Below are 26,944 nucleotides of genomic sequence, written 5' to 3' on the forward strand. Positions count from 1 at the left end.
TGCACAGCTGGAATTGTGTTGCAGTGGATGGTAAATGGTGTTCTTCCTGGGTGAATACCAACAGGCAACCTAATTGCAGCAAACCGGTATGTTCCTGTATAGTGGAAAAAAAATGCTGCATGTGTACTTTTGGGCCCATTCCTGTGCATTAGTAAAGTGATGGGCTGCCATAACAATGCATGTTAGGTGTAACACTGCGCTCATTAATGCAATGCACAGGAATGGGGGGAAATGTGAATGTGCTGTCAGACTTGATGTACACTATTAGAGCCTTAGTGTGTTGGGATTCTAAATCAATGATTCCAAAATGCAGGAATGCATGTAACAAGTGCATTTCTGCAGTGCGCTGCAGCGCACAAGGTGTTTCAGATCTTTGTAGTTAGACTTCCTTCCCACCATGGTTCATCTTCCAGCTGTGTATGTGGGGTAATTTATGGTTCTTTCCAATGAAGTATTGCTTTCCACATTTTAGGTGAGAGATGACCAATAGAACTTGTTCACATGTGTTTGGTCTCTGAAGAGTGAGCTGTGCTCACATTGCTCCAAGTGTTTTTTGTCTGCTTTTAACTACTTGATTCTCACTAGCATGTGGAGGTTTAGGCAAGCTTTTGAGCACCCTTGTTGGAATTCTCGTGTGTGTGTGTGTGTGTGTGTGTGTTTCCCATCACCTGCAAACTTTTCACTTTCTTCCGAAAAGCGATTCACCATGGCTCACTTTTTGGGGGGGGGGGGGGGGGCAGTAAACATTGCTGCTAGTGTGAAAGAAACCTTAGTGTAAGACTGATATGACTGGTTCAGTGTTCTCTGTAAAGCACTGCAGTATATGTTAGAGCTAAATAAACTTATTGTTTTAACTTGGTCAAGAGATCCAATTATTCTAGTGCCATAAAATGACTGTATACTTTTTTTTTTTTTTTTGCTGATTTGCATTGACCTTACAATACATGTGCTGGTATGCAGGCTTAATGGATTACCAGTGTTTTCTTTCTTACTTTTTGCAGATGATTGACAAGCTGTTACTGGTGCTCTCCATCGCAGCCACTTCAACAGGTGTGTTACTGTTTCACATGTCACTAATGCAAATTCCCTCCAGTAATATCGCTGCTCCTCCCTCAATGGGGAGATTTCTCTGCAGTATTTTTTTTTCTGCGCAGGGTACTATGGTTACTGCTTACTACTTCACATTGGGGGGTGGCATCTGGGAGCCCCCCATTAAAGGGGATTCCAGATTTTGATAAGACCCTGCCCGCAGACCAATACAGCCGGCCAGGGTTGTGGCAGAACAGGCCCTTGTTTCATTAAGGTAACTCCCCATGCTAGGGGCACATGGCTGAGTATGTGTTTTTTTTTTTTTTTTTTTTTTTTCTTTCTCTGGCCTGCCAGGCTGCATGCTCCAATAATGGTCTGGTATGTATTTTGAGGGGGGACTGACTTTTTTTTTTTTTTTTTTTTTTTTTTTTTTTTCCTGGGGTTCTGCAAGATTCAGATGGTTTGATTATAGAATTTGGGGAAGTTGTGTGTGTGTGTGTGTGTGTGTGTGTGTGTAAATTAAAAATTGTGCCAGACCTGAAGGTCCTGGTGTGAATGGGGGGGGGGGGGTACCCTGTGCCAGCTCTAGTGCTTGGTAATTTATACCAGACCCTCATCTAGGATAAGGGTCTGGTGTAGATTAATGGAATCCCCGGCCACTTTTGTTTACAAATAAAATGAAGCATCAGGGAGCTGTCGCTTAGTTGGCACATGCTATCTCCGGACCTCCCGCCTGAAGAGTACTGCGCACCCCCTCTATGACAATGGATAGATTCATGCATTGCATGAATTTATCAATGGCCGCCGCTGCTACCCCCTATTCAAGTGCCTGGCCCCTTGCTACAGTGGGAGCGTTTGATGGGCATAGGCTGCAATTGATGGTTCAAATCCAATCACATTTATGCTTAGCATCCTAATTCAATTTGGATGTGGCAGATTTGCTGTGGGGTTTTTATTTTTTGTATCCACAGTACTACTCTGTTCTGATACAAATAAACATCCTTCTATATGTCCAATCAGCGCTCAGAGGGAACTATCTTCTCCCTGCAAAGTCGGGATAAAAAAAAACATATCTTTAGTTTAAAAAAGCGGCACATTACACACAACGGCTTGTTAAGCACACATTTAACCCCTTCCCAGCCAGTGTCATTGGTACAATGACAGTGTATAATATCACTGTATTCATGTCACCGGTGAGGTCAGTGGCAGTTGATCACATTCCAAGTCAGTGTCAGATTTCCCGTCTCACTAGCGTAGTGCCATTATAAGTAGCTGATTGCCATCAGTAACTGTGATCATGTTTACATACCCTGGCAGAATTAATGATGTCTTGGCTGTTTTTCAGAGAACATGAAAACGCAAAATTTATTTTCACTCATGGTTAGTATTTGGCTGAAGTAATTTTATTATCAATCAACTATCTACGCCTTCTTTTTATTTTTTTTATTATTTTTTTTTATCCATAATGGCAACAAAAACTACCCAAATGACCCTGGTCAAAAGTTTACATACCCTGGTGATTTTGGCCTGATAACATGCACACAAGTTGATACAAAGGGGTTTGAATGGCTATTAAATGTAACCATCCTCACCTGTGATCTGTTTGCTTGTAATTGGTGTGTGTATAAAAGGTCAATGAGTTTCTGGACTCCTGACAGCCTCTTGCATCTTTCATCCAGTGCTGGGCTGATGTTTCTGGATTTGAGTCATGGAGAAAGCATAAGAATTGACAAGACTGTGGGAAAAGGTAGTTGAACTGTATAAAACAGGAATGGGGTATAAAGATGTCCAAGGAATTGAGAATTTCAATCAGCAGTGTTCAAACTCCAAGAAGTGGAAAATGAGGGCTTCTAGTAGCCACATCAGGCCTGGCAGGATTTATCAAAATTAATGGCTTTTTTTTTTTTTTTTTTTTTTTTTTTTTTTTTTGTGGTATTTGATCACCTCTGCAGTTAATTTTGTGCTATAAACAAAGAGCGAATGTTTTGAAAAAATGGCAATATTTTTACTTTTGCTATATAATATCCCAAAAAATGTATACAAAAAACAAATATCTTCAATTTGGACCGATGTATATTCTTATTTTTTTGTAAAAATCGCAATAAGTGTATATTGGTTGGTTTGCGCAAAGGTTATCGTGTCTACAAAATAAAGATTTATAGCTTTTTATTTTGGGACTGACATTGCAGTGGACAGATCGGACACTTGACACTATTTTGGGACCATTGGCATTTATACAGCGATCAGGGCTATAAAAACGCCCTGCTAACTGTGTAAATATTACTGACAGGGAAGGTGTCAAGTGTGTTCCCTGGGTGTGTGTGGGGGGTGGGCTCACTAGTTCATGACAGATCACTGCTCCCAATCACTGGGAGCAGTAGATCCCTGTCATGTTGCTAGGCAGAACAGGGAAGTGCCTTGTTTACATGGGTATCTCCCCATTTTGCCTCTCCATGTCACAATTGCGGGCCACCAGTGGACATCAGGCATGCAGTGCGCTTCTGCTAGCCACTGATGACACAGCGACATACGGGTACATGATTTTTGTGCACCCGTGCCACTTTGCCAATGTATATTGGTGTGAGCCAGTCAGTTAAAAACTGGTTTAAAACCAAACCAGCCAGGTAGATCAGCTAAAATTTAAGCCACAACTGCCATGAAAATGATTTGGGATGCAAAGAAAAACCCACAAATAACTTCAGGTGAAATACAGGACTCTCTGAAAACATGTGGTGTGGCTGTTTCAAGATGCACTTGAAGAAAGATGGGCTGCATGGTCGAGTCGCTAGAAGTACCTCCCATATAGTTACACTGGCCCAGCACTAGTCGGAATGATGCGGTCCAACTAGCTAGAGTCTATGCAGCGAAGCATGTTATCTGCCTTTCCTCTGGCCCTGAATTCTGCCGTACCTTGGAGATGGATGTCCCTGCTACTCATGAGTGATTTGATCATCTTATTCTCTTCAGATGTGCCTTGTCTGAACTGTTTACAATGTAAGTAATCCATCCCCATGACTGACAATACCTACTGTGTAGTTTGATCAAGCTGAAACAATATTCATTTCCAATACTAATTCTGTATCATTTGCATACTCTTGACATAAGTCAAGGACTTAAGCCCAGATAACCTTATCCTACTACCCGGGCCCAGCCCCTATAAACAAAAAACTCGACCAGGTGTGGAGTAAATGGCTGGCCAGCCTTTTATTAATAAAATATAAAACTTTTAATAAAATTTTTTTTTTTTTTTCTCATCACTTCAAACTCCTTAACTGGCTCATTACTAGGAGGAACTGCTGGTCACTGTGACGACTAACTTGAACTTTGAACTCTTGCCTCCAGGCGGAAAACCCTGGACTCGGCGGCAGTACCCAACCTGTCAACAGTGACTTACCCTTTTTACCCTTCCAGGTTAAACCCCTCTTAACCCAGAAGTACACTAACCACTCCCATCCAATAGATGGGTACTAAATGTGCCATACATGTACTTCTCCTCCTTCTCCTCTTCCAGCAACCCAAAAGACTGCCTTGTCCTGGGAACCCATTGTAACCAACCCAAATAAATACCGGGTGGGAAATGATTCCTCCACTGCATGAGACGGACATCCCTTCCCCCTTCCTCCTAGTTTCTTTTGCCTGAGTGCAGCCCAGCCCCTATGACCACTCCCCTTCTCTTAAAGCTCCAACTCAACCCTGCTTAAAATGGTGACTAGTCCAGCACTGTCATGCCATACCTATGCTGAAGTCTTTCATCCTATTGCTCCGCGACTCTCTTTATTGTAGAGTATCTATAATAAAACCTCTGCAGGACTTGTAGTCTGTAACATGTAAGGAGTTATATACTGCATTGACTTCCACTAGTCTACTCTGCAGTGCACCAGGATGGTGACCAGTTCATACAACTGTATCATTTTGGGTATTGGATATTATGTCCAATGTATATTCAATAAATTCATACTTCATGTTTTGGTTCTAAAGACCCAAAAGGGGTTCTCTCCACTGTGCCCTTGGCACCAGGTGTTCTTGCTACATTTGGAGAGAAGTCAAAAGGCCTATGACGAAAGATACAACATTCCTACTGTGAAACAGAGGTGGATCACTGTGTGAACTATAAAGGCACAGGGAACTTAGTCAAAATTGATGGCAAGATGAATGCAGTATGTTATCAAATACTGGAGAACCATTTGCATTCATCAGCCAGGAAGCTGCAAATGGGATATACTTGGACATTCCAACAGGACAATGATCCAAAACACGAGGCCAAGTAGACCTGTCATTGGCTACAGCAGAATAAAGTGAAGCTTCCGGAGTGGCCGTCTGTCTCCTGACCTCAATATTGAGGTCAGTTCTGGGAAGACCTCAAATGTGCAAATCCACAAATACCACTAAAGACTTCAAGCTGTCATTGATCTTGGAGGCAATAGCCAGTATTAAGAACTGGGGTATGTAAACTTTTTTTGATCAGGGTAATTTTGGGTAGTTTCTGTTGTGATTATGATTTAAAAAGAGAGTAAACAGTTGGTTGATAAATGGCTTCAGCCAAACACTAACCATGAGTGAAAAGTTCTTGTGCTATTCAGTCTCTGAAAATGGCTAAAGCATAAATTCTGCCAGGGTTTGTAAACTTGTGAGCAAAACTGTCTATATACCATCGTTTTATAGACGCTATAACTTTCATGCAAACCTTCACTTATCAGGTATTTATTTTTTTTACAAAAAAATGTGATCAAATGCCACCAAAAGAGCATGTTTGGGTGAAAACAAATTGTATACATTTTTTTGGGGTACAGCATTGCATGACTGCAATTACCAGTTAAGTAGCAGTGCTAAATGGCCTGGTCATGAGTGGGTAAAAACTTCCAGAAGTGGTTAATCCACCATGTGTCTATGCCTGTCTGAGGTTGTGTGCTAAGAACGTGTTCACTAGGCACTCCCAGCCCACTGATCCAGCTGTTAGCCTCGACCAAGAGCTGTCTAAGTGCTGGGCCCCTGATCATGTAACTGAGGCACCATCACAGAATAGAAGAAATTGAGCCCACTTGAAGTGGTTTTTAGAGGTGAAAAATTACTTAACGTTAAACTAGTCATCAAACAAGAACTGACCTTTTGTCATTTCAAAAACAAAACTCTTAAAACATCTTTAAAAGAGAAGCCTGGAAACTTTCCTATAGAAAAGGCTGGTGGATTTCTCAGTACAGGTTGTGTTCAGATACGATGTGTGATAACATGGACTGCAAACACTTTATTTATTTTCCCCAGCAAAGGAAATCTGCTATAGGAAGCTGGGATGTTTCACAGATGGCCCCCCATACTCTGATACTTTGGAAAGGCCTTTTAGTTGCTTGCCATGGGCCCCAGAGGTGATTGGTACACAGATTCTGCTCTTCTCTAGAATTCAAGACTCGTTTAAGGTATATTTTTTTTTTTTTTTTTTTTTCTCCTCTCCCCTACCTTGTATCTATAGATTAAAGTCTTAAAGGTGTGTGTGTTTGTTTTTTTTTTTTTTTTTGTTTTTAAACCTGCCTCTCCTTTTTATGATTTCTAACCTCATAAACAATCTAATTACAATTCATTTTTATTGGGTCACTGGTAGACATTTTAGTGTAATTTTTGTTCAGTTATGAATCCAAAATTCAGAGGACATTTTTAGAAACTCAAATGTACCTGAATTTCACAATGGTAAAGGATTTCAACAATTCTGAAAAGTTACAACAAAACAAATTATCCAAACTTGAATTGCAATAAATACTGTAAGGTATCAAAGTGAATTAAGAGCATTCCTACTTAAGCTGCTTTATAGAGTAGAACAGACTAGGATATAGCCATCTCCTGATTCTCATTTTGAATTTCAAATAGAATAAAGAATATACTGTAGCTGTCTTTTCAAATGCATTTCAAAATACAAATGTACAAAACAAATATAAAATTCCAAAAAACATTCTATGACAAAACAATTAACTTTACAGCCGAATCCAAGAACACTTTCAAATCGCTTCATCTCTGAGGGGCCGCTTCACCCTGCCATTCAATGCAAGCAGTGGGCTTGCCTATGTTAAGGAGTTCAAAATGTCTTAGACTGGATACTAGTCTGGCAAGCAATTTTGCAAGCCTCCCAGAATTAAAAAAAAAAAACTGAGATCCAAAGAATGAAGGGGGTGTAGGTGGGTGCACATCTCGGAATGCAGGTGGTATGCATCCGGGGGTTGTATCCATGCGGCTGTCATTTGAGAGCAGCTGCTGTGTACATGCAGCTGCTGCATCCCCCTCGATTGACATGAATGGAGATGCAGAATAAACCTGCGCATCACCCTGAGGGTGAATGTATGCTCTAGTACACATGTGACCAAGGCTTTAAGGGAAGGGGTGCCTTGCACAGAACAAGGCCCATTTTATCTGATCATGCAGTGTTGGTGTTTTTGACTGTATCCATGAGTTTAAGACTACTTCTCAATTCAGGTTGTGAATGTCATGAATCTGTCATCTTCAACCTTCAGTCCAAGTAAGAAGTCTTGCTTTATCATCCATGGATACCTAGATAATGGCTATGAGCCCTGGATTGTGGACATGTGTAAGGTAGGTCTCAGTAATGGGCCTAGTATTCTGGGGCCCCTCCAGAGGTATGCCACTCTTATAATAATGCTGGTTTCTTAGTCCTTGCTCCAGGTGTCGGATGTGAATTGTTTCAGCGTGAACTGGAATTATGGTGCTCATGCTCTGTATCCCCAGGCTGCTAATAATGTCCGAGTGGTTGGGGCTGAACTGGCGCTTTTCATCGACTCTCTTTTGGTGGGTACTATCCCAGTCTTTTTTTTTTTTTTTTTTTTTTTTTTTTTTTTTTCTATTGAAATTCTATCTAGTGCAGGGGTGGCCTGCGGAGCCCTCTGATGTGTCCCATGACACACTACAGCATCAGTGTTGTGAATGAAGCTTGTGGTGGAGAAAAAATGGCTGCAGAGCCCCATAAGCTGATGCTTCCTGTACAGTGCTGGCTTTTGCCACAGGCAGTCTATATGGTACAGTTCAGTTAACCCACAGGATAGACACGTGCACTACACTGCACCCACGGTGTAGGTAAACTGCAGCACATCAGTGTGAAAGCAGTTTAGGCCCTTTTCACCCTATTGCCCCTACCCAATCGGACCCTCGATTCACCACCTACAGAGCAGCAGATGTAAACAGACTCGTCGGTTTACACCCACCTGCCTCCAATCCTAAAAATCTAATAAAAAAAATAGAAGGGAATTCATCCCCCTTCCATCTGGGTGGATCGGATCAGAGGGCATATAGAGTAGCAATGACCTGTCATCCCTCTGCTCATTGTGGCCCTCGCTCTTAAAAAGTTTGGGCACCCCTGATCTAGTGTAACATTATAATGGGCTGCCCTTCAAGTATCCAACACATTTTAAATGAAACTAAGCTCTGGTAAAGAAAAGCTATCCAGATAGAAATTGGAGTGGATAATGCAAGGCTTTTTCTTTTAAAGGTTCATGCACCTGGTCTGGCATGTGATCCCGACTTCACTAATTAGTCACTCATTAACCTATAATAAGCAATAGCTCAATACCTGACTTTTCTAGCTGATTTGCAGCTGTAGATAACTTTCTATATAGTTTACTGCTGTACGGAGGTCATGACTGACTACATAGAAGGAAGCAAAACATGTTCTCTGCATGGTCATCCACATTTCACGGTTTAGGGACTTAGTGGAACATGTATGCATTGCAGCTACAAGTGTTAATGGTCAAGCATTGTGTAAAAAATACTAAAGCGCTGATGTGACCATGACATAATTAGAAAATATGTAGGAAATGGTAAGATGACTAATATAGCTGCAATTATATATGTGAACTGATGCACAGAAATTGTTTTAAATGCATAATTGCACTAATATTGTACAGTGTGCCACCAAATTAAGTGAATAATTATGAACATATAGTGAACCATATAAAATATAATTCCTTTTATGTAATGGTAACAATAAAGCAAACTTTTGCCACAGGTATAAATATTACATTCCACTGTGTACAAACCAAAGTCTCTGCCAATAAATTCACATAAGCGGGACTAGATAATCAAGCCTCAATGAGTCTTCTGAGTAACAGATGGTTCATTCAGAGATTCCGGAAGGAGGAGCCTGTGATGTTACCAGCAGTGTTTTGTGCACACTGTCAGCGTATGAGGAGATCCCAGCATTATGCTGTATGCAACTGATTATTTCATATGCGATCTATCCTGCAGGGAAGTGTGAGTGAGGTTCCCCCTAACTAAATGGGGATCACTTTGTTATACTATCTCCGCAATGGTCTTGTTCTTTGCCTTTTATGTTATGGAAGCCTGCTGAAAGTTGGAAGTTCATCCATGGGAATTGGCAGTGAAATCTCTGAACCATTTCTTACTCAGAAGACTCATTAAGTCTTGATTATCTAGTCCCACATATGTGAATTAATTAGCAGAGACTTTGGTTTGTACAGTGGAATGTGATTCTTTTACCTGTGGAAATTTTTTTTTGCTTTTATTAACATTACACAGGACATTTATAGATTTCTTATATTTTGTATGGTTTACTATATGTTCATAATTCACTTTGGTACACTGTGCAATATTAGTAGGTTAATATTGGCACAATTCATTTAAAACAATAGTCAAGCATTACTTTGGTTTAGTGACTGACAGTGTTTAGCTTCCACCCTCAAAGGATCTTGGATTTTAAAACCAAAATTGGCAAATGTGATTTTTATATTTGTCATAACCATTTTCCTTAAACCATTTTAAACCCTCGTTTTATCAGTATAGGGTGTGTTGGTTTATTTAGATTTCATTTAACTTTAACAAAAGGAACGGTGCAAATGGAGCACTGTCTGAAACAATTGCACATAATCGCCACCCTAGATAAAGAACAGTAAATTCAACACTTTAACAAAAATATGACCTACATGTTTAGTTGGCCAAATCCTGCTCTAAAGGATGAGACTTGATCGCATGTACTTGCAAACAATGATGGATCCCCCATTTCTCCACAGGACAATCAGAACAATATTGCAGGCATTAAGCCTTGTCTGTACCCACAGTACTGGGGCTAAGAAATACAATATCGGAATGTTAAGGGGGACAGGGTGGTGGGGAGGCTCAAACAAGACGTGGGTGTCCAGGAAAAATCATGGGGGGGGGGGGGGATGTTACAGGAGTAGAGGGAGAGGTGTAGGGAACCCCAGGGGCTTGTCAACCCAGGAAAAAGTGGCTACAGTGTTGCGAAACAGAAGGTATCTCAGAAGATTTCAGTCTGAGGAAGCCAGGGTGACAGTCAATGTCTCTGCCTTTCAGGATGCAGACTACTCACTTTCTGACATTTATCTCATCGGTCACAGTCTGGGGGCTCATGTTGCTGGGGAAGCTGGAAAAAGGCGGCCTGGAATAGCAAGAATCTCTGGTAAGGTGTGTGTGTGTTGGGTGTGGTTTTTTTTTTTTTTTTTTTTTTTTTTTTTTTTTTTTCCCCCACTAACCTTGATGGTTTTTGAGGTGGCACTGAGAATCTCCTGCTTCTACAGCAGACTTTATATGGTATATTCCAGCCACTACATTTGTGTTTTGGATGGAGAAGCAAAATATAAGCACCAGTTCAATCAAGTTTCTGTAGCACCCTGGTGTTTAGGCAGGGTTGCTAATTTTTTGTTAGCCAGGTGGTAATTTTCCTGGTTAATGGATCAATTGATTCCTCTCTAAATGTGGAATTGCTGCACCTTTTCTCTTGTCACTAGGTAGTACTGTGGCTGGGAACATTAGAAATTATGGGGATTCGCAAGGTCAGTAAGAATGAAGGGGTGTCTCAGCCAATTGGCAGGGGTTTCTTTAGTCCCTTGGCCTGCTGGGAGAGTTGATTTTATTTGGGTGGAGTGACTTGTTCAGGTTCTGTGCCACCTGGACGGCTGTCTAGGTGGAAGTGTTAAGTCGCCCCAGGCTGCTAGGCTGGAAGCCTGAGGCCTATCCAGGAGAAGTAGGGTTGGGATGGCATGATTGGAGTCTAACAAAGTTGAGAAGGCTCAGCCAGATAGGGAACCAGTTGTGGTCAAGGTAGAAGGGAAGCTGTCGCCAATAAGGGACCATCCATATTTCTACCGGAGACTGCACTGAATAAGCGTGAGCAAGTACCAAAGCCATCTTATCCCGAAGTGGGGAAAGCATCAGCAAGCGCCAGGCTAGGGACCCAGCAGGCTAGAAGGGGTGACGCTTGAGTATACAGCAGGTTAGCTGTGGAAGGGCTCAGGGGATCCAGTGACGACTGGGATCCGGGAAGTCTAGTGAGACTGGGTGCTTAGTGAGTGAAGATCTACAGTGGGAAAGGAACCAGACTGTTCTGTGTTACCAAGAGTTATGTACAATTACCCTTTATTGACTGTTGCAAGATTAGTTGCCATAGGAGACAGTGGTCCTATCTATACAAAAGTGTTATCCGGATGGAGGCCTTCCACTGTATAGCTGTCTACCTATAATTCTTGGCGTCTGCCGATTGGCATTGCATCTACTCAAGGGTGTCCTGGCCCTAACTCTCTCCCATAGTTCTGTTATGAGACAATAGATCTCTTGTTTGCATTCAAAAAGTGACTGCCCCCCCATTTCTTGCATTACACACATGCCTGATGCTACACTCCATGGAGGATGTTGGCTCTCCCTGACTCTGGAGGTCACCATTAGGTCTCTTGGGTCAAGGTCCTTTTTTCTACATGTCTCTTGCTTGTTGAAGTGATTTTGGTTTTTAACAAGCCTTAAGGACAAAGTGATGTGTATCAGGACTTGCATCAATGCTACAGATGGCTGTGACAAGATACTGTCTAGTGTGAAAAAGACAAATTTCTAACTACCCACATTGGGGACATTCTTATCTGGATAAAGCCAAAACAAGATGACAGTCTAAGTGCAGCATATACGCTAATTTTAAAATCTAAGACAAATAACTCACAAGGAAATGGGCATGAAATGTAAGATCTCCAAGCTGACACTATTGTCTCAAGGTCCAGTACATGGCTTGTTACTGTGTCAGAACATTGCCACTGGGCACCAGGTCAGCCAGTGTGTATGGAAGGAGATGCCAGCGTAGGAAGCTTTGGAGATGTCGCATGCTTTGGGAGGACAAAGAGTGGCAATGCATTTAAAAGCTGCTAGCTTCTGCGTCGAGCTCCTCTGTCCACCTCCAACAACTGATGTCATCTCCAGAGCTTCCTGTGCTGTCATGTTCTTCTATACACACTGGCTGACCCATGTTCTGGTGGTGGTTGATAGTTAAATATGGTGCACTAGTCCTTGGCAAAGACAGCAGTGTCAGCTTGTAGATCTTGCTTTACATGTGCTTCTGCTGGTTTACTTGTGAATCGCCTTTTTGTGTGTGTATTATAATTTTCTCCCTCCCTAGGTGCTCAGTTGGCTAAGTGCTAGAATTTTGTTAAAGTGTTAGCTGCCACACTATACAGAGTGGTTATCTTTTTGTTCTTAAAAGCAGTTTGGCTCACTGTACTCCAGTGAGCTGTGATTTTGTTTAATAAGGTCTGATCTGTGTGCTGCTGGGTGGTTCATTCTGTATCCAGGTAACTTGAGAAGTTTTTGGATTGGTGGATCTGTGCAGATGGTAGCATGACTACGGATAAAGCCCCAGCCTCAGCCTATCTCAGAGTGGCAGGCTGTGAGTCTGTATTCTGGGAGCACACAGGGCTCTGGGTCTTGTCCTAGAGTGGAGGAGTCTACCCTGAGGGGGGCATGCTGCCCTCTAAGGCGCAAGCTGCCATGAGGTCTGATTATATATACATTTTTCCTCCCCACCACTAGCGCATGACAGGACAGATCCTAAAAAGGAAGGGGTGGGTCATATTTAAATTGAGGGGCGTGTGTTTTGCCAGGCCTAGGGCAGCACAACCTTAATACACCACTGTCTGCGGGGCTGCACTGATTTTAGTTTCTCAACTTTTGTTGATGACATCACTCCCGGCTTGCGGTCCATGCTGAATGCTGGTCCCTTCCCTCTGACATCCTTTCAGGGATTCGGTTTTCATGTCATTTCAGACAGCCTAGCTGTATCTGGATAGCTGTGGCTTCCCTCTGCTGGCCACTTCAGAAAATGCTGCCATAGTTACACCTTCAGATATTCCTGGGACTAACAGAATGCCAAACCATCTACTTTTTTTTTTATTTTTTTATTTTTTTTAACCCTTTTGGGATACAGTTTTTAATAATCCAGAAAAAAATACAAAGATTTATTCGACAATTGTGCAAATCCAGCCATGTAGTAAGTTTGGGGAAGGCCCTCTGTTCCAGTATGACTGTCCCTGTGTAAAGCCAGCTAAGTAGGACATGTTTTAACAACTTTCAGGACCCCAAGTGGCCTGCACAGAGCACTGAAATACTGCCCTACATATTACAATACAAATCACACTCTAGCCCAGTGTCTCCATAGAAATTTTGAAGGTGTGGGGTTCTGTTTTGTGGGGTGTTTTTTTTTTTTTTTTTGATAGAGGTCACTATCCAAAGGTAGGTGATCTGTGTGTTTTTTTCAGTGACAGGCCCCAGAGACAGGCAAATTTAACCAGGCCTGTGACTTCAGAAGCCCTGTGTTTTTTGATCTGGGGAGAGTTGTTGTAGTGGGAGGTGTGATCACCTGTGCTCGGTTTCAAAGGATACCTCCTCTGCTTTCAGTGGAATTCTTCTGCAAGAGGGGTAGGACTTGAGACCTGAGTGGCAGGCAGCTCATGTGAAGAGCTCGGACCTATCAATTTGTATTGGCAGAGGGGAGGGCTCCCATATAAGCTGGGGTGACATGTGCCCAGGGTCTGGTGTGAATGGAGTAGCTGGTGGTAGCCTGGGTGTCGAAAGAAAAATGGAGTCGCCAGGAGGAAGTAAGACTGGGTGATCAACTTTTTGTGACTGGCACATGGACTGTTGCTCGGGAGGAAAAGTGTGTGGAAACCCAGGGAAACAGTACTTGCAGTGACTGAGGGATGCTGCAACGGGAGTCATGGAAATGGGCAGTGATGGCCTGTGGCTTAGGTGCCACACCCAGGGAAATCCAGTCAGAAGGGATTAGTCAGAGTGATGCCCTTTTATTTAAATTGGGAGTGCTGTACTAATTGCAGTAGCAGTCAACAGGCAGAGGTAAGTGTGCCCAGAATGCAGAATCCTTCTAAAGGAAAAGGCTTCGGGGTGACTCCATATCATCCAGCCTATGTATTCTCTGGGACTATATTTGTGAAGTTATTCAAAGTGGCTCTTTACAACTCTATCTATAAGGAGTTGTTCAGAGTGACTTTGTATTGCTATAACCAAAGAAAATCAACATGCAGCAAGAGAACTTAAGAAATCCTCCTCCCATTCAAGTTAAAGTTTTGCCAATAAAATCAAGACTAAAGCCCCATACACACAGATTTTTGTCTTCAGATTTACCAAAACATGTAGTGCACGGTCCTGTCTGATTGCATACATATTGAAACTCCTAAGGTTTGACCTCCATATTGTATGGTTTTGGTAAATCTGAATGAAAAAATCAGCAGGAAATCCAATGTGTGTATGGGGCTTTAGAAAACCCTAAAGATGGACTGTTGCAGTTTTATTGGGAGTGTTGTGTATGGCGGTAGTGGTGTTGGCAGATGAACTAACTTGGCAGCGCCTAAGGGGGTAGTGCATCTGGTAAGGTCAAACTGTATGGACTGTTCATAATTAAAATATTTCAGATCCTCCTTTTTTCTAACCCAGTAGAACCTATTAACAGTTGGCTAGTACCATCCCCTTATGTGGTCAGCAATGCATCCTGGGACTTGTAGTTTCTTACTAGCTGGGGCTGTACAAAAACACTAGTGTTTTTTTTTTTTTTTTTTTTTCCTCTCATGAATAGCAGTCTGCTCTGATATATTGTAGGTCTGGATCCAGCTGGGCCATATTTCCAAGATACACCACCTGAAGTCCGACTCAACCCCACAGATGCGTTCTTCGTTGATGTGATCCACACTAATGGCTGGTCTTTGCTGCATTTTGGTACTGTAAATAAAAATTGCTGTTCATCTGTTTTTAAGTCTGTCCTTCCTCCAAATTGATGCAAAAATTCAATTTGTCCCATCTTGTGACATGGACAGACTTGTTTTATAGTGCTAAAAGCTGTTTCATTCATTCCATCTATTTGGGCAATGTGTACATTCTGTGTGTGTGTTTTATTTTTTTTTTTTTTTTTTTTTTGTGGGAGTTAATCTTTAGACTTTATAAATGTAGCTGGTCTGTCCATGCACGTGGGTCATGAAGGAAAATGTCATTCCTAGCTAGACATCTTGTGGAAATACTAAAACCAACTTCAAGTTCTACGCTAATCTAACGCTAACTTTTATTTTTTATTTTTTTTTTTTTTTTTTTTTTTAGGCTTTGGTATGACTCAGCCTGTTGGTCATCTGGACTTTTATCCCAATGGAGGGCAGAGCATGCCAGGCTGTGATGAACTTTCTTTCTCATTTGGCAACATTGATGACATGTTTGATGGTAATTCAGAGTCTCTTCCAAAATGATCTATTCCTCAGCAGATTGCTAGCATTCTGACTGCTGGATTTGTTTAATTTTCAGAATTGGATGACAAGGTTACTTGTAACCATCGGAGAAGCCATCAGCTCTTTCAGGAAAGCATTTTACAACCTTATGGCTTTATCAGTTACCCTGCACCATCATACAGTGCCTTCCAACAGGTAAGGGCATAGGTAAAAACATCCACTCATCGTGACTCCAAAATTGGACACGAGCAATTGGCTGGCAGTCAAAGTTCCAAGAGTGACATACCTAGCAGCCTTAAAGGGCCTATATATATATATATATATATATATATATATATATATATATATATATATATATATATAAATTTTTTTTTTTTTTATTTCCTTCTAAATGTAAAATTACTTTTTGTAAGTGAGATGAGGTCTCTTTGACCCCCAGATCTCAGAGGACCTGTCGTACTCATTTCTTTTACAAGGGACGTCTACATTCCTTGTAATAGAAATAAAAGCAATCAAAGACTATGTAAAATAAGAGAAGCATCTTGCAGCAGAGTATACAGGTAAACCAGGCAATGATTGTCAGTGCCCTGCTTATCAATGTAGCCCCATCTGTGACACCAATCTATAACAATTAATGCCCGTAAGTGCCACCTCAGCAAAGGAGAAATTACTAATTTTCTGACATTTACTTTTTGCAAAAAAGCCAGCTGTAATTAAATGCCACCAAAAAGCTCTATTTGTGGGAAAAAAATTATGACCATTTCATTTGGGTACAGTGTTGTGTGACAGTGCTGGAAATTTGGCCTGGGCAGGAAGGGGGTGAAAGTGCCCAGTATTGAAGTGGCTAAAATAAAAGCCTTCACCTACTGAATGCAGCCAACGCTTATCCTAAAACTTTAGAAACAGCAGGCAATTTCCACATTATGCCAATGGCTTGGGGCTGGATCGCATATACCAAAGGGGGGGGGGGGGGGGGGGTGGGGGAAGTACACTTATACTGAGAAATAAATCTGATGTAGCAAACAAGATGTGGTCCTGTTGGTTTGCCTTTTAAGTGTTGTTTTTTTTTTTTTTTTTTTTTTTTTTCCCAGCTAACTTTTTGGGTTAAAAAAAAGTTGACAAATATCCATGTCCATTTACTTTACAGGCTGGTCAAATGGTGTCGGCAGATTTCTGCCAGTGACAAGCTGTGTAATGTCCCTCCAGCCTTTCCTAGAATAACAGGCAGATGAGCTAAAGTTTTGGCGATATTCCCCACACTGTCAGTAAAATTAATGACAAACTATATTGACTGCTGCAAGCACTGAAAGTGTTCCCACACCTATGATGTATGCAAATGAAGTGATGCTTTGCTGTTGATACTCCTGTGCAATAAATGTGATCTATTGCATGAGGTGTGTGTGTGTGTGTGTGTTTATCTCTCCATAAACAGTTCTTGCAGTAAATGCATATGCATTCATATTTCTGTACATATCCAGAAAATATTGCATTTTAAAAGTAATGTATAGCTGCAGTGTCTCGTGTCCTTTCAAAAAATTCTGTACTTGATATTGGTCTCAATTCACCTCTGTGCTCTCAGAACTCTTCTCCCCTTTGAAAAAAACAAAAAAAAACTTGTGTCAGCATAAATCCTCCAAATGTCTGGATCCTCTTATGGTTTCTCTCAACTAGGGCACCTCTCGGTTGGAATCCCCACTGTTATAGATCTTTTAGGTGATTTTTTTTTCTTTTAAGATGCTCCTATGATCTGGGATTAGTCTTGGCTACGTTATGGAAACATGCTTCTCATAGTGTGAGATTATATAAAGTGTGTGTTGTGGTGGTTTTAGCAAAAAATAAAAACCCACTTGCACTAAAACCAACTTTTTCGTGCATAAAAGAGAACCAGACAAATGCAATGCTTGCATCACTTCTAGTCCCTTTTACTGCAAGAACTATCTTTATAGTTTGTGTATATTATAGTCAATGAAAGTGTTGCGTACATAAACCACATATCCTGCATTCATGTATTAGATCACATATTTATTACACAGGTGTATCAACGGAGGCAGCATCACTTTAGTTGCACGTTTTCTAAATAACAGGCAGATGAAGCCTCCATTAATCAAAATGTAGTATTCTACCACCATTGTTTTAGCTGGTTGGTGAGCATAGGAGGGAGTGGGCTGTCATTTACCACTGTAGATGCCAATGTGTGACTCTAGTTTAAAGGGATCAAATGCTCAGTGTAGAAACTTGCTAAAAACTGAGCGTGTGCAGCGTTGCTAATAATTCTCTGCAAAATTCCTAGCTGAATTGGGGGGGGCATGGACAGAAAGTGGAGATAGAGCAGCAGGATCCACCAGGGTGTTTGTGTTCTGTATATAAAAAGAAAAATCTTGTTGACTAAATATGAGCAACATGCAATGCGCTATTTGTGTGGGTTTAGTGAACTTTAAACGATTGCATGATATCATAAGTGTGTGGTTTGACAATCACTTGACAGGGTTAAGGAAAATGGCTTGCTTTTGCCTGAAGGATGGGTGCATATTAAATTTATAATACTATTTGTAACCTCTTCCTCTTCTCAGGGTGCTGGGTTCCCCTGCAGCAACAAAAGCTGTGCCATCATGGGTTATTATGCTGACGGCTATACCCAAGATCCAACTACCAGAAAGACCTTCTACCTTGTTACTGGAGACACCAATAACTTTCTACGTATGCACTTCCCTGACTAGTTTTTTTTTTTTTTTTTAATTAAAACTAATGTGATGGTGCTTGCTTCCTTGTCCTCCCACGTTAAGACTGATCTAATTACATTTTTCCAAGCTTTTGCCCGTCAATTTGGGCTTCCTGGAAGCCCATTATTCCCCAGGGTGCTCTGGTTCATCAACTGTAAACATCCATAGAAATCAAGGATCATATCTTGAGCCAGCAGCTCTTAAATACATATGATGCCTGCAACCCAACTGTAAACACATATATTTTGCATGCTTCTCCTTCCCTCTGCTTAACTCCAGTCAGCCATTGTCTTTCAAAAATTAAAGCTGGCCATAGGCAGTGCAATTTCTTTTTCCTGCAACAAACACTGTCTGTGGTCAAGGTAGCAGGAGACCAAATTTTATGGTAGGAAGAGTTTAGAGTTCTTGAGGTAATATACAAGAACAGTTTGGCCCACCTTTAAAATCCACTTTAGAAAACTCCTAGCATTTCTAGCTGCAGACACTTAAATCGGTCCTCCACCCTGAAGTGGAAGTTCCGCTCCTCTGATCCCTCCCCCCCCCCCCCCTCCAGTGCCACAGCAGATGCCCCTCCCCCCGTTGTGTTCTGGGAGACACAAGTTCCCAGGACACAGCAGGTACAAGCAGACACGCGGCTCGTGCGGTAGGGAACTGAAGCCGCAATGCTTCACTTCCCGATTCCCTGACAGAGGATGGCAGTGGGGGCAGCAGAGAGGAGCAATCGCTCCTCATCTGCCGCCGACATCGCTGGACCCTGGGACAGGTAAGTGTCCAATTTATTAAGTCAGCAGCTGCAATATTTGTAGCTGCTGGCTTTTTATTTTATTTATTTTTTAAGGTGCAGAAACACTTTAAGGGCAGGTGGTTCATGGAGCACTTTACTTCCTGGACTCCATCTGCCCTTAGCTCAGGTATGCAGGCAGAAGGGTGTGCTTGGCTTAGAGCCCTCAGTTGAGCAAGGAAAGAAAAATGCACAAGACTTTTTTTGTAATATATTGGCCTAGGCTAGGAACCAGAAAGCAATAAAAATGTAAAGGTTTAAAACAAATTTTACTGCTAGCAGGAAGGATTAAAAACCAGTATTAAGAGTCCTGTGTTTAAGCTGGGGAAAAAAAAAAATAAAAGCAGGACACTGCATGTGTAAATTTTGGCCTTGCTGATCTTAGGCTGGGTTCACACCATTTCAAATTGGATGCTAGTTCCCTGCATCCAATTCACAATAGCGGATTTTGACTGGCTCTCTATGGAGCCGGTTCACATCGCCATAGCAGGTCCAGTTTTTGCACAAAAACCCTGCAACTTTTTGTTCTGTTTTCAGGCCTGAATTCAGGCTGAAATGGTGAACCAGGGTGCACCAGACCCTGCTGTGAGATGGATGCGGTGATGGTGTGAACCCAGGCTTGTGCTTGTTCTAACTGAAGGCTAAAACATCTACTTTCTGAACCTTAGTGCACCTTTGCAGGGTGCTGTAGAGGGAAAGATTTACCATACATGCCATTTGTCTAACTGGGGAATTTCTTATTTTAGGCTGGCGGTACCACGTATCCATCACAATTGATGGATCAGAGTTTGTTTTGGGGTCTCTTTCAGTGTCTCTCTGTGGAATGGATGTATGTTCTAGTCGGTATGAAATTTACAGGTAGGATTGTGTCTTGTTCATGTATCTATTTCTGGTGTGAGGCATATTAAAGATTTGTCAGACCTTGGCCTAGCATGGCTTAAAGTGTGGATAAACGCTGTGATAATGCAAATTTAAGTCCATGGTTTGCAGATGTTCAATTTTTTTACAGATCCAAATTCAGACTAATTTTTCAGAGATTTGGATGTATCCAAATTTCCAGGTCACTATAGTGGCAAATTTCAACGCATCCAAAATAACAAAATGAATACATATTGCTAAAAATACAGTAAGGTATAAAAGTGAAAAGATTCCTACTTAGAATTTTGGAAGATGGCTATATTTTATATTCTAAATTTGAATAGACTAAAACCTGTTCACGCATCAGAACAATTCTATCTTTGATTAAAGTTTTTTATTTGAATACTTTGAATCCAATGGAAAAATGTTGAATCTTGTCACAACAAAACTAGTTTCATTTCGAAAAATTGGTAACCTAAACAAGTGTGGTCCACTGTTACATTGGGGGAAACTACCCTCGTAAATGCTATGTAGCAATCGGGAAGTGGCTATAAATAAGGTGGGTGTGTGTGTGTGTGTGTGTGTGTGTGTGTTTCAAATTAATGAGTTTCCTTTTTTTTCAGTGGACTCCTTCGTTCTGGTTCAACCTACTCATCCTTCATTGAAGTGGGGTTAGATGTCAAGCCCGTCCAGAAGGTGGAATTTATTTGGCATAAAATGGCACTCTACTTCCTCAATCCCAAACTAGGTGCCTCAGTTGTCGTTGTGCAATATGGACCAAATGGGGCAATGTATGTATCACATATAAAATGTTTCACTACATCTTTTTGCCACTTAGTGATTGCCCTATAGCTGTTTTACTGCCACAGGGCGCCAGCTGTGCACAGAATCACAATTCTGCCTGCAGGTGTTGCGTGCCACTGGCAGGTTACTTCTGCTCTGAATCTTAACAGCCGAGGCCGATCTGCAGGTGCCAGAAACTGTTGCTCGGCACCCACCAATCTTCAGTAAACAAAGAATTTGGATCTGCCTATGTGAACAGGGCAGTTTGCTGTTCTGGGGGGGGGGGGGGGGGGGGCCTTTGGGATGGTTTCTCTGTAGGGACCAGAATTGACTCTCCTTAGTGAAAGCAGCACATACACTGATTGCCCTAAATATTTAAGCCCTTGCCAGCCAGTGTCATTAGTACAGTGTCATTACCAGTATATAAATCCCTAAACTCATCCCATAGTGTTTGTAAATGCTATAACATTTGCGTTAGCAAGTCAATATATGCCCATTGAGGTTTTTTTTTTTTTTTTATTCTACCAAAAACTTGTAGCAGAGTACATTAGCCTAAATTTATGATGGAATCTTTTACTTTCTAGAAAGTTTTCAAAATAGTTTTTTTTGTTGGCATAAATGTAGTGGTGATCAAATGCCACCAAAAGAGCTCTACTTTGTGAGAAAGAATGACATGCAGTGCATCTGGAAAGTATTCACAGCGCTTCACATTTTGGTAGGTTACAGCCTTTCCAAAATGTAGTAGTCATTAGTCTCCTCCTCAAAATTCTGCAAACCATATCCCATAATGACAACGTGAAAGACGTTTGAAATCTTTGCAAATTTATAAATGAATTGCATGTAAATAAGTATTACCAGCCTTTGCTCAATACATATATATTTATATTTATGAAACGCCTTTGGCACCAGTTATGGCCTATGATACAACCTTGGCACACCTATATTTGGGTAATTTCTCTGGCTCTCCTCCTGTGGGGGGGTGTGGGGCAGGGGTGCCCCCACCCCAAAGCACCTTCTTCCCATGTTGAAGATGAGGGTCTCTTCCTGTCAACCCTGGCTGTTGGTTGTTGGGTCTGTGGACAGTGTCTATTCGTAATCATACCCGGTCACCTAACAAAAAAATAAAAAATAAAACAAAACATATTACAGATTTTTAAAGTAATTTTATTAAGGCAGCTCTTCCGCCAGTTCTTCTTCCTCTTCGGGTCTTCTTGCTCGTCCCTCTTTCCTGCTCTAATGCTGGGCATGCAGTGTGCCACTACGTATATTGGGGTGGGGTCACTGATCATGTCGTCTGGAGTCCCCACGCCTCATGTCACTGCCCAGGGTATGATGGGGTGGTGTCTTAAGGGGCGGGCCTCCGATGACCCTGCCCCATGCCTATATATGTAGTGGTGCACCCAGCATTAGAGCAGGAGAGTGCGTTGCGTCAACATTGGAACAGAGGGAAAAAGTGGAGGACCCAGCAAAAGAGCGAGAAGATGGTGGAGAAGAACCAGAGGGCTAGAACACATCAGCGGAGTAGGCAGAATAGCTGAACAAGGAAGAAGTCACAAGAGACCCTGGAGCTGCCTAATGAATGACTTAAAAAATGTTTTTTTTTTTTTTTTTATTATATTTTGGCGTGAAGTTCCCCTTCAAGATCAGAGCACAAGTCGCATGCCAAAGTCGGATCAATCAAGAACGGGATCCGACTTTGATATGACTTCAGTGATATTCAATTGGCTGAAGGATCCAAGTTGTACCAAAGTAGTGCAGGGAGCATCGTTTTTTTTTTTTTTTTTTTTTCCCTATGTATCAACCATGCAGGGATGAGCACCAGCATGCTCGCACAGCCCACGTGCAGAGCCCACCAGGAAGTCGGCACTGCGCTGATCACAGGCAGTGAGACATTGCCTGGTTGCATGGCTGCAAAGATCGGGAAATGTCTCGCTGCCTGTGATTAGCGAAGTGCCGACTTCCTGTTGGGCTGTGCAAAAATGCCGGAGCTCATCCTTATTGAGTGTTTGTAGATTTTTGAGGAAAAGCTGCTGTGAATATTTTTTGGATGCACTGTACATCTTTAATGGACATTTGCATGGTTATGCAATGCTGTATCCAAAGTATTGCAAAAAATGGCCTGGCCGTGGATGGGTGGGCAAGTTATCTGCAGGTCAAGTGATTAAGCTGAAATACTTAAAGCCTTAGGTGCAATCTGGGAAATTGTGAAAATTGGCGTAAGTGATATCCAAAAAAGTGGGTGTAATTTTAAGTCTGTCTTAATATAGAACTATAGGCAAAACTCATTTTTGGCTGGGACTTTTCTGGGGGGGGTTCCTTCACTTTCAATGATAATGGTAAATGGGACAAAGGGTGCATCTCCCTAACATGGGGGCACACAGCAATAAAAACTGACAGGGTTCCTAATTCTTCTCCACTCTTAGCACCTTTTAGTTCTACTTTTAAAGTTTTGGAAAAACTGTTCCCCTTTTAACTGTTGGAAGCCAAGAGGACTGTGAAAAAAAAATCAGCAGAGGGTTTAATTCTGACTTTTGAGAAATGTAGCTTTGATCTATTTATAGCTCGAAAGGTGACATTATAAAAACACAGAAGGCTTTGCCTTAAACTTCATTAAGACTTTCTTTGGCTATTGTATTTTTACCTTAGGAGTGGGTGCAGGACAGTTTTTTTTTGCTGACCTGTGGATCAATATTTCCCAAGTTCGTCTTTCAGGACAGCCACCTTAGAGAGACCCTGGCTCCTCCCCTCTCAGGAAACACCACCTTCAATTTCAAGATTTAAGCCTCGTCCTCCCTCTGTTCCTCAGTTATGGTGTTTCCTCCGTCGGGGAGACACCGCTAAGGAACCTTAGCTAAATCAGTTGGCGAAACTGAGGCTACGTATCTGAAATGGAGCTCTGACTCCGTTCGGCAGTCCGATCATCTGTCGTACTGACCGTCTTACATGTACTCTAATCTTCGCTTGGGGAAAGCAGGAAGTTTTAGAGGTTCTCCTGTTCGTTCACCCAGGAGGGTGCTGCAACAGGGTAGGCAGTCCGGTCGGCTGGGGAGCTGGACCCTCGTACTGACCTTTTTTACACGCACTCTAAACTTCGCTTGGGGAAAGCAGGAAGTTTGGGGCCGTCCATCCCTTCGTTCGCCCAGGGGGGCGCTGCAACGAGACGTCCAAGGTCCCCCTGTGTTAGCAGTCGGCTTGGAGCTGGAGGCCGGACCGGATGACGGGCGACGTCAGTTCCGGTGGGGGCGGACTTCTTCGTTGTATCCGCGTCTTCCTGTTCCGGACGCGGCACGTGAAAGGGGACCAAGCGTTTGGCTGGTGCAGCCTCTCTTTCTAAAGTTGTACAGGCAGCTGTAGGAGGCACGTTCGCACCACTATTCCTCAACAGGAGAATGTCTGAAGCAGAGGCTCCAAGAGCTCCTGGAGATAACAGCACCAGCCACTCAAAGGTAAGGGGAACCCTGGGGAGGTGTTCCCTTACATTATAACCAGTAGCTCCATTGGTGTTTTTTCCCCCTTGGTGGTCGGGGGGAAGGGCAGTGCGTCTGGGATCCTGGTGGTGGTTGATCCTGGGGGGGGGCACTCCCGGTGGTCCTCTATGTAGCGCTGGTGTTTCTTTTTCTTTTTTAATCTTATGCTGCTCTCTCTTTTATTTCTGTCTTTCAGAAAGCCACAAGCAAGTCCCCCCATGGTTCTAGGAAGAAGTGTCCTTCATGTAGAGCCTCTATGGGGGATTCCTGGTCCAAGGCACTTTGCAGAGAGTGTATTGAGGGGTTGGTTAGGGAGCAGGCAGCAGAACAGGGGGCAGATCTGGCGGCTTCTGTGAAGGAACTCTCTAATACTTTCCAGTCCTTCAAAACACTTTTTTCTAGTTTACAGTGGCCTCAGCCCCAGAGCACTCCTACACCAGCGCAGCAGAGTGTACCATCTAGCCCTGTGGATGTTCCTCCTGCAGGTGGAGAGAATCCAGGGGGTCCCAGAGAGGAAGCGGAGGAAGAGGTTGACAGTGTCGGCTCAGACTCCCAAGGGGAATCTGACGATGAGGGGTTGGATGGGGAATCCAGTAGAACCTCACGGTATAAGCTTTCCCTGGAGGAAGTGGATGAGCTCTTAGGAGCTATTCATACCACTTTAGGCATACAAGAGGAAAAGAAGGCATTGTCACTCCATGATCAGATGTACAAGGGCATGGGGGAACAGAAAAAGCGTGTGTTCCCGGCGCATGACGTCTTGATCGATGCCATCAAGAAGGAATGGCAGGATCCTGAGAGGAAACCTTTCTTTTCTGGGGCATTAAAACGAAGGTTTCCTTTTTCGGAAGAGGGGGCTCTCGTCTGGAATAAATCTCCCAGATTAGATGCTGCTTTTTCCCAGGTGTCCAGACACACTGATCTGGCCTTCGAGGACATGGGGGTACTTTCAAACCCTATGGATCGAAGGATGGATTCACTCCTAAAGAGAGCCTGGGACTCATCACAGGGGAATCTTAAACCGGCCATGGCAGCCACAGTGGTGGCTCGTAATATGGAGTATTGGCTTACCCAAATTAACGCGTACATTGAAGCAGGGACGGCAAAGGAGACCATTCTATCCTCCTTTCCCATGCTGCTTAAGGGGATAGCATACATTGCGGATGCTTCAGCTGAATCCGTGCGAATGTCTGCAAGGTCCTCGGCTCTGACCAACTCAGCTAGGAGGGCTTTATGGCTGAAGACCTGGCAGGGGGACAATGTGTCCAAAGCAAAGCTCTGTGGGATCCCTTTTACAGGAGACTTGCTGTTTGGGCCAGGTCTTGAAGCAGTGCTTGATCGCACGGCGGATAAGAAAAAGGCCTTTCCCGTTAAGAGGAAATTTGGGGAGCAGTCAAAGAAAAAGACTCATCCTCAGAAGTTTGAAGCCCCTAGAACTGATCGGCAGAAGAAAAGTTGGGGGCTCAAGGGCAACGGGCGCGGGGGAGCAATTTTTCGCCCTCCTGAACAGCCCAAAAAGTCTGTGACAGGGTCACAGTGGGAGGAAGGTTGGGGGCCTTCCTCCCACAGTGGGAGATGATCACCTCCAATCAGTTTGTGTTGGGGATCATCAGAAGAGGTTACCGTTTGGAGTTTTCAGAACTCCCCCCTCTGAGACTCCTTGTCACCGAGCTGCCAAAATGTGCAGAAAAATCATCTGCCCTTCTTTCCTCTCTGCAGGAGTTAGAGGAACAAGAAGTGGTAGTACGGGTCCCAGCAGGAGAGACAGGCAGGGGCTTCTATTCCCACGTGTTTGTGGTTCGCAAGCCTTCGGGAAAGTTCAGGCTTATCCTGAACCTGAAGCCTCTGAATGTCTCAGTCACCTACAAAAGGTTTCGGATGGATTCAGTTTACTCGGTGAAAGCACTTCTTCCACCAAACTGTTTCATGGCATCGATAGATTTAAAAGATGCATACCTGCATATTCCCATCGCAGAGACCCACCAGCGTTTCCTCAGACTGGCAGTAAGAACCTCGGTAGGGGTGCTACACCTACAGTTCAAAGCACTTCCCTTCGGGCTATCCTCTTCCCCCCCGGATCTTCACCAAAGTAATGGCAGAAGTTCTGGCTTATCTGCGTCTCAGGGGAATCTCGGTGATCGCGTATCTCGACGATCTTCTCCTGTTTGCCCCTTCTCCGACACAGTTGACTCGAAATTTACAGATAACAAGAGACCTGTTAGTAAACTTGGGTTGGCTTCTGAACCTGGAGAAGTCCAACTTAGATCCTTCCCAGAGGGTCACCTTCCTGGGGTATGTGTTGGACTCAACAGTACAGAAAATCTTCCTCCCTTCAGAAAATATTCAAAAGGTAGACAAGGCACTGTTGTTTCTCCAGGGCAGCCACCAGATCTCAGTAAGGAGGGTCATGTCGGCATTGGGTTTGCTGACGTCCACGCTCCCAGCGGTCCAGTGGGCAGGATTACATTACCGTCCCCTGCAATTAATACTGAAGGTTTGGGATCACAGCCAGGGGTCACTGGATTCTTTGTCGGTTCCGGACCAGGTAAAGAGGTCCCTCTGGTGGTGGAGAAAGGGAGCAAATTTGTCCCAGGGCCTAGAGTGGATTTTACCAATATCCAGGGTGGTCACAACCGATGCAAGCAGCTCAGGTTGGGGTGCACACCTAGACTCCCGCCTGATACAGGGTACCTGGGAGAGGAGGGAGTCGAAGAGATCCTCGAATTGGAGGGAGCTGAGGGCAGAAGATCTGGCTCTCAGGACCTTTCAGAGAGAACTCCGGGGGCATCATGTAAAAGT

The 26,944-nt window shown here is 43.1% G+C and overlaps 1 protein-coding gene across 1 annotated transcript in view; it reads left to right on the forward strand.

Annotated features, from left to right (window-relative positions):
• Window positions 1–1,001: 1,001 nt before the first annotated feature.
• The window catches only part of LOC143930103 (pancreatic lipase-related protein 2-like), a 28,603-nt gene continuing 2,660 nt past the window's right edge, over window positions 1,002–26,944 (forward strand). The window contains exons 1-11 of the mRNA XM_077454057.1: window positions 1,002–1,050; window positions 6,289–6,440; window positions 7,486–7,602; window positions 7,681–7,815; window positions 10,351–10,456; window positions 14,923–15,039; window positions 15,415–15,531; window positions 15,613–15,731; window positions 18,107–18,233; window positions 19,784–19,895; window positions 20,519–20,686. Of these exons, the coding sequence (XP_077310183.1) occupies window positions 1,002–1,050; window positions 6,289–6,440; window positions 7,486–7,602; window positions 7,681–7,815; window positions 10,351–10,456; window positions 14,923–15,039; window positions 15,415–15,531; window positions 15,613–15,731; window positions 18,107–18,233; window positions 19,784–19,895; window positions 20,519–20,686 (1,319 nt within the window). The remainder of the gene's footprint in view (window positions 1,051–6,288; window positions 6,441–7,485; window positions 7,603–7,680; window positions 7,816–10,350; window positions 10,457–14,922; window positions 15,040–15,414; window positions 15,532–15,612; window positions 15,732–18,106; window positions 18,234–19,783; window positions 19,896–20,518; window positions 20,687–26,944) is intronic.

The sequence above is a fragment of the Lithobates pipiens genome, unplaced genomic scaffold (assembly GCF_037356315.1).
Source record: "Lithobates pipiens isolate NorthernLeopardFrog02 unplaced genomic scaffold, aLitPip1_a1.2 Scaffold_25, whole genome shotgun sequence".
NCBI lineage: Eukaryota > Metazoa > Chordata > Amphibia > Anura > Ranidae > Lithobates > Lithobates pipiens.